The following is an 11,586-nucleotide window of genomic DNA, read 5'->3' as shown; positions in this document are numbered from 1 at the left end:
CCCAGGTGTCCCAGTCCCGAGTGTCCCTGTTCCATGTGCCCCAGGTGTCCCAGTCCCAGTCTTCCCAGTGCCAGGTGTCCCTGTTCCCAGTCTTCCCAGTGTCCCAATGTTCCAGGTGTCCCAATCCCAGGCGTCCCTATCCCAGATGCCCCAGCCCCAGCTGTCCCAATCCCAGTCCCAGTGTCCCCAGCTGTCCCAATCCCAGTCCCAATTGTCCCAGTGCCCCATATGTCCCTGTCCCCAGCTTCCCCAGCCCCAAATCTCCCTGTCCCCAGTGTCCCAGGTGTCCCCATCCCAGTGTTCCCAGTGTCCCCATCCCATGCACCCTGCCCATTTTACAACACTCCCCCGCCTCCCAGCACCCCCAAATCCCACCCCCATCCCCATAGGGCCACAGAGGGGGGCCGGGACCATCCCCTCTCCCCAAAAAAAAGTCCCACCATGTGGCTGGGCGCCCCCCTGGCCGCGCTGCCCACCCCGGCGCTCGCCATCGACCGTGCCGTGGCGCGCCGCAACGCCGAGCGCATGCAGGAGCGCTGCCGAGCCCTCGGCCTCCGCCTGCGTCCCCACGTCAAGACCCACAAGACGCTGTGAGTGCCGCCACCCCCAAAACCTTCTTCTTTCCACCTAGACCCACCCCAAACCCCTTTATTTTTTTTATTTTTATTTTTTTTTCCCCCTCTCCCGGCAGGGAGGGCGGCGCGCTGGCCACGGGCGGCACGCGGCGCGGCATCGCCGTCTCCACGCTGGCCGAGGCGCGTTTTTTCGCCGACGGGGGCTTCGATGACATCCTGCTGGCGTACCCGCTGCCAACGGGGCGCCTGGAGGAGTGCGCCCAGCTGGCCCAGCGCCTCGAAGCCTTCCAGGTGCTCTTGGACAGCCCCGGGGCCCTGCAGTGCCTGCGGCAGCGCCCGCTGGCCGGCGGCAAGCGCTGGCTCGTCTGGCTCAAGCTCGATTGCGGCAACGGCAGAGGTGGGGACGGGCACGGGGGAGAGGGATTTGGGGTGGGGGCCGGGTGCCGCCGGTCCCCGTGGAGCAGCACGGATAGGGTGGTTGAGTCGTGGCCCCCAAAATTCCTCGTCCCATCGTTCCTTACCAGCCCGCTTGTGGGGATGTCCCAAAGCCCCAAAGTGGGTCCGTGTGCCCCCGACCCCGTTTCCAGCCACCTGGATGTCCCGTGGGGCCCCAACCCCACAGCCCACACCACCAGCGCCTCGACCCCGATGGAGCATTCAGGCTTCCCAAAAGTCATTTTTCACCCCTCACTTCAGGGCAGGCGTGTCCCCTAAGTCCCTAAACCCACAAACCCAGCAGCTCAGCCGTTACGCATCCATTAGCCCCCCTAAAAAAAAACCCTTTTCACCCACCCCAAGGCTGCTCCCTGGGGGAGGGATTCCGGGTGCCCCCAATCCCAAAGCCCCCGTCCTCAGCAGCTCAGCCATTAGCCCCCAAACCCTATTTGCAGCCACCCACCCCAACAATGCTCCAGGGCGAGCCCAAAGCCCCCAGCCCCACTATCTCAGCCAACATGGGATATTTAAGGCCCCCCAAAACCCTATTTACACCCACCCACCTCAAGGATGCTCCACGGGGCCGAGATGCCCAAACCCCAAACCCCCAAACCCCATCAGCTCAGCCAACACGGGGCATCACACCCCGACCCCAAACCCCTCTCTCCACACCCCACAAGGATGCTCCATGGGGGCAGGCACACCCTTCGCATCCCCCCACACCCCATACCCCACAAAGACCCCTTTCAGCCCCTCCCCATGGCAATGGGACCCCCCCAACCCCACATTTTTAAGCCGGATCCCCGTCCCCATCCCCTTGCCGGCAGCCGGCGTGCGCCCCACGGACCCCGGTGCCCTCCCTCTGGCCCGGGCCATCGCGGAGGAGGCTCCGGAGGAGGTGACGTTGGTTGGGGTCTACGCTCACTGCGGGAACACCTACGGCTGCAGCGGCGTGCCCGCCATCCAGGACATCGCCAGGGCCACCACCGCCGCCGTCCTCGACTTTGTGGCCGCGTGAGTCCTTGTCCCAACCCCCCCCCAAACATCCCCTAATCTCCCACCCCCTTGGCCGGCTCCGATCCCATAAAAAACCCCAGCCCCGAGAGGGCCCCGGCTGTAAATGCAAATCGCCCTCTTCCTGCCGGTGCCATAAACCAGAACCCCACAAAGCCCCCGGCGCCCCGGGGAGCCGGACGAGGATGCCCCGGCCCCCTTTGAAGTGGGCTCTGTGTGTCCCCCCCCCCCATTGTCCCCGGGGAAGGGACGAGGGGGATTTCGCATCCTGGAGCGAATTGCAGCCGGATGCCTCTCGCTGCCCCGGGAGGTCAGCGGGGTCCCCGAGGCGCACGACGACGGGGACGTGCTGCAGCCCAAAAAGCCCCAAAATGCCCCAAAATACCCTCCAGGGGTGTGTGAGAGTGGGGAGGGGTCCCGTTGGGGAACCCGTTGTGCCCCCACTTTTCCAAACCCAGGAGAGTGTGACCAGGGGGTCCTGGGCACAACTGGGGGGGCTCTGGCGCATGGGGTGGAGAAGGCACAAAAAGAGGGGGGGGGGGGGGCAAATGGAGCATTTTGGGGGGACCCTGCCTGATTTGGGCAGCTTTTGCACATCTTGGGGGGCACACCAAAACTCACCGGTGCGTCCCATAAAGGTTTGGGGGCGCCCGGGCACATCTGGATGCCCCCTTTGTACGTCCTGGGGGGCTTCCCAAATGCGTCAAGGTCCCCTTTTGCGCTCGTATTTTGCCACACCCCGGGGCGCCCATGGGTGACACAGCCACCACCAACCCACGGTGCCCGGGGGGGTGACATCCCTCTCGGCCATCCCCGGGGGTGGTGACAGCCCCTCCCGTGCCACCAGGCTGCGCCAGGCCGGCGTGCCGTGCCCCCAAGCCAGCATCGGCTCCACTCCATCCTGCAGCCACCCGGTGCCCGAGATGTCCGAGCTCACCGAGGTGCACCCGGGCAACTACATCTTCTACGGTGAGTCCCACCGCGCCCCCCACCTCCCCCGGTGTCCCCCCTTTTTTGGGACCCCCTTTACCCATTTCTACGCCCTCTCCCCAGACCTCCAGCAGACGCTGCTGGGCTCCTGCCAGCCCCAGGACGTGGCCATCCGCGTCCTCACCCGGGTGATCGGACACTACCCGCACCGCAACCAGCTGCTGCTGGACTGCGGCTGGACGGCGCTCAGCCTGCACGGGTGGGCGCAGTCCCCCGCCGGCTGTGCCACCGTCGAGGGACACCCCCAGCTCCGGTGAGCCTTGGGGACACCGGGGGAGGGATCGGGGTGACGGCACGGCACGGCACGGGGACCTGACGGCGCGTCCCCGCAGGCTGGTGGGGCTGACGCAGGAGCACGGGTTGCTGGAGCCCGTCGGCGGGCAGGTGGATTTCGGGAGGTTCCCGGTGGGCACCGTGCTGGCCCTCGTCCCTTTCCACGTGAGTGGTGTCCCCCCCGCTGTCCTGTCCCCCCGCTGTCCCCCCCCGGGTGTGTGTGGCACCTCCTCTTGCACCGCAGGCCTGCGCCACGGCTGCCATGCACCCGGTGTACTACGTGCACGAGGAGGGCGAGGTGGTGGCCCTATGGCACCCGGTCCGCGGCTGGTAGAGGTCGTCCTGACGCCGAGGTCCTGCAGCGTGCGGGGTTCCTGCGCCCACCCCGAGGTCCTGCAGCCACCCCGAGGTCCTGCAGCCATGCTGAGACCCCGTACCCACACCAAGACCCCGTACCCACACCAAGACCCCATATCCACACCAAGATCCCATACCCACACCAAGACCCTGAACCTACACCAAGACCCCGAACCTACACCAAGACCCCGAACTAAGACCCCAAACCTACACTAAGACCCCAAACCTACACTAAGACCCCACACTAAGACCCCTATACTCACACTAAGACCCTGTACCCACACCAAGACCCTGAACCTACACCAAGACCCCAAACTAAGACCCCTATACTCACACTAAGACCCTGAACCTACACTAAGACCCCAAACCTACACTAAGACCCCACACTAAGACCCATATACTCACACTAAGACCCTGTACCCACACCAAGACCCCATATCCACACCAAGACCCCAAACCTACACTAAGACCCCACACTAAGACCCCAAACCTACACTAAAACCCCACACTAAGACCCCCGTACCCACCCCAAGACCCCGCACCCACCCCCATGCCCCGCACCCACGCCACCCAGGAGGGGTCAATAAAGCTCCTCTCCCCCTCTGCAGGCACTCTGGGCTCTTTGGGGTGAAACCCAGCGGTTTTGGGGCACAGCCGGGGCTGGGTGATGTCAGCCGGCTCATCCCAATGCGGCCGCTCTATGGGAACTGCCCGGCCTGGGATGATGGGGTTGGGGTGGGGACGGGGTCCTGGGGACACGGTGGGAGTGGGGTGGGTGAAATGGGGTGGCCCGAGTGGCCACGCACCCCTATACACGGCCCTATACACACACGGCCCTACACACAGCCCTACACACAGCCCTACACACAGCCCTACACACACCCCTACACACACACGGCCCTACACACAGCCCTACACACACACGGCCCTACACACAGCCCTACACACACACGGCCCTACACACCCCTATATGTACCCCTATACACACCTATCCCTACAGCTACATCCCTGTATGCACACCTATACCTACACACACCCCTATTGGTACAACTACACACACCCCTACACCCCGCACACCCCTATAATTACACCTGCACCCCTATATATGCCTGTACACACCTACACACACCCCTATTTGTACAACTACACACACCTATCCCTACACACACCTCTGTGTACACCTGTACCTGTCCCTACACACATACCTACACCTATACATACACCTGTACCTACACCTACACACATACCTATACGTATACCTACACCCACACCATATGTACACACCTATACCTACACCTACACGCACACCCTGTGTACACCTATACCTACACGCACACCTATACGTACACCTACACACACACCTATATGTGCATCTACACCCACACCATATGTACCATATACCTACACCTCATACACACCTACACACACCTACACCTACTTGCACACCCTATGTACACCCATGCTTACCCCTACACGCACACCTATACGCACACCTATGCCTACCTACACGCACACCACACGTACACCTATACGTATACCTACACGTACACCTATACCTAGCCCTACATATACCACACGTACACCCGTACCTATCCCTACACACACACCATACAAACACTACACGTGCACCTACACACACTGTGCATACACCTACCCTTACACACACCATACATACACCTACACCTATCTGTGCATACACGATACGTACAGCTACCCCTACACACACCACATACACCTACACCCACCTCTGCACACCCAACACATATACCTATACCTACCACTACACATGCCATATGTACACCTACATGTACACCTCTACCTACCCCTACACATGCTGTATGTACACCTACACACACACCTGCACCTACACACACTGTATATACACCTACACATACACCTACCCCTACACACACTGTATGTACACCTACACCTATCTCTGCACACATCATCCGTACACCTACCATACACACCTGCCCTTATCCCCACCATACGTACATGTACATCTACCCCTACACACACCGTACGTACACCTACACCTAGCCCTGCACACACCATATGTACACCTACACCTACCCCTACACACACCATGCATACACCTACACCTAGCCCTACCCACACCATACGTACACCTACCCCTACACACACCATACGTACACCAACACCTACCCCTATCTACACCATACGTACACCTACACCTAGCCCTGCACACACCATACAGACACGTACCTCTACCTACACCATACGTACACCTACACCTATCCCTGCACACACCATATGTACACCTACCATATACACTTACCCCTACCCACACCATACATACACCTACCCCTATACACACAGTACATACACCTACCCCTACACACACCATACGTACACCTACCTCTACCCCTAACCACACCATACATACACCTACCCCTATACACACAGTACATACACCTACCCCTACACACACCATGCATACACCTACACCTACCCCTACCTACACCATACATACACCTACCCCTACCTACACCATACATACACCTACCCCTACACACACCATACATACACCTACCCCTACACACACCATACACCTACACACACTGTACCTACACCTACACCTACCCCTACACACACCATACATACACCTACCTCTACCCACACCGTACCTACACCTACACCTACACACACCATACGTACACCTACCCCTACCCCTACACACACCATACGTACACCAACACCTATCCCTACCTACACCATACCTACCCCTACCCCTACCCCTACCCCTACACACACCGTACCTACACCCACACAAGGGCCAGGGGCTGACCCCAACCCCCTCGGCTCCCACCCGGGCCAAACCCAGCGGGACCGGAGCCGTGCCGAGCCGTGCCGGGCGTGGCCCCGCCCCCAGCCCCGCCCCCTCCGGCGGCAGCCAATGGCGTGGCGCCTCGCCCCTCCCTGCGGGGCCGCGCCGAGCCGGGCTGAACCGAGCCGGGCTGGGCTGAACCGAGCCGAGCCGGGATAAGGGAGCAGCACCGGGACCAGCCGGGCTGAACCGGGACAAACCGGGATAAACCGGGACGAATCGGGACAAATCGGGACGAACCGGGACGAACCGAGCCGAACCGGGACAAACCGAGCCAAACGGGACGAACCGGGACAAACCGGGATAAACCGGGACGAATCGGGACAAACCGGGACGAACCGAGCCAAATCGGGACAAACCGGGACAAAGCGAGCCGAACCGGGACAAATCGGGACAAACCGGGACGAACCGAGCCGGGACAAGCCGAACCGGGATAAATCGGCCTGAATTGCCCCGAACCGGGCCGAGCCGTGCCCGGGGACGGCTCCGGGCGCTCCCCGCTCAGCAGCGGCCGCGGGGGCGCGGCTCGGCCCGGCTCGGCCCCGTGCCCGTGGCCGCGATGCGGCGGGGCCGGGCCCCGCTCTGCCTCCTGCTGGCCCTGCAGCTCTGCCCGCCGCAGGTCCGGGGGGGCCGGGGCTGGGCTGCTCCTGCCACCCCTTTTCCCTTCCTTTTTCCCCCTTTTCCCTTCCTTTTTCACCCTTTTCCATCCCCCCTTTTCCTTTTTTTCCTCCCCCCTTTTTCCCTTTTCCCTCCCCTTTTTCCCTTTTTCCTCCCCCTTTTTCCTCCCCCCTTCCCCTTTTCCCTTTTTCCCCCATTTGCCTCCTCCTTTTCCCTTTTTCCTCCCCCCTTTCCCCCTTTTCCCTTCCCCTTTTCCCTTTATCCTTCCCCTTTTTCCCCCTTTTTCCTCCCCCTTCTCCCCCTTTTCCCTTTTTCCTCCCCATTTTTCCCTTTTTCTCCCCCTTTTTTCCCCCCCTCTCCCCCCGTGGGAGCGGCCTCCCCCCCCTTCCCCCTCCCCTCCCCTCCCCTCCCCGTCCCCATCTGGCCGCAAGCTGGGACCCGGGGGGGGCCCCTCGGGACCGCCCCCCCCCAGCCCCCACCCACCGGGACCCGGCGCTGGGGGGGGGCCGCAGTCAGCGCCTTTGTTCATGGGGTGGGGGCATCACCGTGTGAACACCCCAAAATTATTTTTTGGGGGGCCCCGAACGAGTTTTGGGGTCCGCGGTGCAGGATCCGTCCCTGAACGCAGGGCGGAGTTAAAAGGGAAACTGAGGCACGGAGGGCGTGGGGGGCACCCGGATTTTTTGACCCCCACCCCAAAAAAATTAATCCTTCTCCCCGCAGGTGCCGGCGCGCAGCCAGCAGTGCCCCAGCGGGACCTACACGGAGGACGGGGAGTGCTGCGCCTCCTGCCCCCCCGGATTTGGGGTGGCCGTGCCCTGCGGCCGCACCAACACCCAGTGCGAGCCCTGCGCCGAGAGTGAGTCCCTGTCCCCGTCCCCATCCTTGTCCCTGTCCCCATCCCCGTCCCCATCCATGTCCCCATTCCTGTCCCTATTCCCGTGCCCATCCCTATCCCTGTCCCTGCCCCCATTGTCCCTGTCATCCCCCTCCATGTCCCCATCCCCATTCATGTCCCTATCCCAGTCCCCATCCTCCCCGTCCCCCTTCCTGTCCCCATCCATGTCCCCATCCCCATCCCTGTCCCCATCCCCATCCATGTCCCTGTCCCCATCGTCCCAGTCCCCATTCCCATCCCCATCCATGTCCCCATCCCCATCGTCCCCATCCCCATCCATGTCCCCGTCCCCATTCCCATCCCCATCATCCCCATCCATGTCCCCATCCTGCTCCCCATCCTCCCCAAACCCATCATTCCCATCCCCATCCTCATTCATGTCCCCATCCCCATCCCTGTCCCTGCCCCCATTGTCCCTGTCCCCATCCCAGTCCCCATCCTCCTCATCCCCATCCATGTCCCCATCCCCATCATCCCCATCCCTTACCCCCATCCTTTTCCCGACCCCATCCCCATCATCCCCATCCCCACCATCCCCATCCCCATCCCTTTCCCCGACCCCATATCAATCCCATCCCCATCCCAATCCCCATCCCCGTCCCCATACCCCCCCACCACCCCCTCTCTCACCCCCCTCACCCCTTTTTTCCTCAGACCAAACCTTCTCGGCGGTGAGCAGCGCGCTGGAGCCCTGCCGGCCCTGCACCCCCTGCGCCCCGTCGCAGCCCCTCGCCCAGCCCTGCACGGCCACCCACGACACCCTCTGCGCCTCCCGCTGCGCCCGCGGGCATTACCGACCACCCGCCGGCAACGGGACGGGCCCGGGGAGGCCGTGCCAACCCTGCCGGCTGTGCCACGAGGGCTACGGCGCCGTCCGCCCCTGCGCCCCCACGCAGGACGCCGAGTGCCGGCCGTGTCCCCAAGGTTTCTACTCGGAGGAGCGCAGCGCCGAGGCGCCCTGCCTGCCCTGCCAGCCCGCCTGCGGGCCCGGCGAGGTGATGATCCGCGCCTGCAGCCGCCTCTCCAACACCCTCTGCATGGGTGAGAGCCGTGGGGACGCGGCCGAGCTCGCCGTGCCTCGGTTTACCCGTCCGTAGCCCCACGGTGCCCGCGCGCGCCCCGCGGTGCGCACCAGGGCGCACGGCAGGGAAAACCTTGGTGAGGTTTTTCCCCCCCCCCAAAATCCCGCGCCCTCCCGGGGCTCGCGTGGGATGTCTGAGTTTGTAGGGGGTGGCACCGAGCCCCCTCTGAGCCCCCCCCCCCCCAGAGTTATATTTGTGCCCCCCCTTCACGGGGGCCACCGGCAGCTGCCGCCCCGCGGCTGTCATCGCGGCCCCGCGCGCCGAGCAGATGCTCCCGGCAGCGCCGGCGCGGGGGCTTTGATGTGGCCAGGAAGGGATGGGGAGGGCCTGGGGGGGGCTGGGGTAGGGGGTGGGGGCCTCTCTGTTCCATTCCCCCTCCCCGAGCCGGCTCCGGTTTCCTCCCAACCCCCCAAAACCCCGTGGAGCAACCCTGGGGGGCTGTTTTGGGGACCCCCCTGCCCATCCTGCCCCCGTTCCCAGGGGAAACTGAGGCAGCAGAGCTGGGTGGGAGGGGGGGGTGGATCACTGGGACTCCCCTCATTTTTGCCGTGGGGGGGGGGGGGGGCTTTATCCCTGCAGAGAAGGACCTGCAGATCCTGAAGCGGGCGGAGGGGGACCCCCAAAAGGAACCCCGGCAGCGGCAGCCGGCCCCGGGGGCCAGCGCGGCCCCCACCGCCTCGGCCGCCTCCTCCGAATTCATGCTGCCCCCCCCCGAGGACACGGGCAAGGACATCATCCCCGTCTACTGCTCCATCCTGGCCGCCGTGGTGGTGGGGCTCCTCGCCTACGTGGCCTTCAAGTGGTAAGGTTTGAAGGTTTCGGGGGACGAGGGGGAGGACGTGGAGGGGTTTTTTGGGGGGGCTCAGGGTGACCGGGGGGGGGGGTCCCGTGCAGCTGGCACACGTGCAGGCAGAAGCAGCAGCTGGCCAAGGCGCGCGCCGGGGAGCTGGGGACGGTGCCCGAGGGCGAGAAGCTGCACAGCGACAGCGGCGTCTTCCTGGACACCCACAGCCTGCAGGAGCCCCACCAGCACGGCAAAGGTGAGCAGCGTCCTCCCCGCCCCCGGGGGGACACCGGTTTTGGGGATGGGATTGTCCCCCGAGGTGGTTTTGGCCACCCCGGGATGGGGTTGGGGAGTACCCTAAGGCTGGTGGCATCCGGAGGGGGGTTTTGGGGTCGCAGGGAGGGGTCAGGGAGCATCTGGAGTGCCCATAATCTGGGGACCACCCGTGTGGGGTTGGGGTGCAGCATAAAGGACACAAAAATGGGGTCAGGGAGCATCCCCTGGAGTTGGGGAGCACCCGCACCTTGGGGGGCAGCACCTCGGTGCGGCGCCCGTGCCCTGAGGAGCACCCGGATAGGGTTGGGGAGCCCCCTTGGGGAGCACTGGGGTGGGATTTGGGGACACCCAACCCCCCGGGGAGCATCACAGGGTGAGAGCACCCACGTGTGATCGGGGAGCCCCCACACCCAGCTGCAGGAGACGCCGTAGGAGCAGCAACGCTGGTTTTGGGGTGGGACACGGCGCATTTCGGGGTGCTGACGCTGACCCCTTCCTTCCCTTTCAGCACCCCGTCCCGAGGGGCGTCCCTACGGCGCGCTGCCCCCGCAGCGGCAGGAGGAGGTGGAGAAGCTGCTGGAAACTGGGGGTCCCGGGGGCGACTGGCGCAGCCTGGCCGCCCGCTTGGGCTACGGGGACGAAGCCATCGGCACCTTCGCCCGGGGCCAGGCGCCCGCCCGCACCCTGCTCGCCGCCTGGGCGGCCACCGAAGGGGCCACCTTGGAAGCCCTCTGCCTGGCCCTGGCCGCCGTGGGCCGCCAGGACGTGGCCGAGCGCCTGGCGGGGCCGGGGGACGCCAGCTCCGTGGTGTGAGCGCACCCCCGAGGGGCTTTTGGGGCCACCGCCAGGATTTGGGGGCGCCGAGCCCCTCGGGGACGCCGCCCGCGGTCCCCTGGGGACGGGCGAGCCACCGGGTGCCGGCAGCGGTCTGGCGCCGCGTGTTCTTTTTTAAGGTGTTTTTGTACTTTTTTAGGAGCGTGGGGTGGGGGGGGGAAGGCCTTTTTTGTATTTCGGGGGAGAGGGGGTGCATTAAACAGCCAGACGTGCCTTGGTGTCGCTCCTTTTGTCACCGTGACGCGTCCCCTTTGTCCCCGTGTCCCCTCCATCCCTGTGTCCCCTCCATCCCCGTGTCCCCCTGCCCTTGGGGCCCTGGGGGGGGTACACGAGGGGCTGGAAGCCAGCGGGGTGAGGAGCACCCAGGGACCCCAAGCTGCTCCAGGACACCAAAACCCCTCCACCCCCTGCGTTTTGGGGCTCACGGGGGTGCAAAAAGGGTGATGGGAGGAGGGTCCCCGTCCCCAAATGGGGAGGGCTGCCGAGGAGGGCCACCGGGTCCCCTCAGAGAAGCCACCACCACCCTTTGCCACCTCCTGCCGCGCCCAGACACCTTTTCCAGGCCAGGTACGGTGTTGATTTCATTTTATTTTATTTTTTTT

General features: G+C 64.0%; 2 protein-coding genes across 2 annotated transcripts; both read left to right on the top strand.

Annotated features, from left to right (window-relative positions):
- Positions 1-441: 441 nt before the first annotated feature.
- LOC311222572 (D-serine dehydratase-like) lies at positions 442-3,621 on the top strand (the record flags this gene model as incomplete). Its single annotated transcript, XM_084306939.1, has 7 exons — positions 442-590; positions 692-972; positions 1,838-2,024; positions 2,872-2,993; positions 3,078-3,267; positions 3,347-3,452; positions 3,532-3,621. The coding sequence occupies 7 exons, from the start codon at positions 442-444 to the stop codon at positions 3,619-3,621; spliced, it is 1,125 nt and encodes a 374-aa protein (XP_084163065.1).
- Positions 3,622-5,437: 1,816 nt separating this feature from the next.
- LOC311207116 (tumor necrosis factor receptor superfamily member 16-like) lies at positions 5,438-10,963 on the top strand (the record flags this gene model as incomplete). Its single annotated transcript, XM_084283017.1, has 8 exons — positions 5,438-5,635; positions 5,751-5,827; positions 6,072-6,228; positions 7,834-7,969; positions 8,663-9,049; positions 9,670-9,892; positions 9,985-10,130; positions 10,659-10,963. 8 exons carry the CDS (start codon positions 5,438-5,440, stop codon positions 10,961-10,963), a joined length of 1,629 nt encoding a protein of 542 aa, XP_084139143.1.
- Positions 10,964-11,586: the final 623 nt, after the last annotated feature.

This window comes from Netta rufina, assembly GCF_964035555.1.
Source record: "Netta rufina genome assembly, chromosome: 2".
Classification (NCBI taxonomy): domain Eukaryota; kingdom Metazoa; phylum Chordata; class Aves; order Anseriformes; family Anatidae; genus Netta; species Netta rufina.
This window is presented reverse-complemented; position numbering and strand designations above follow the sequence as displayed.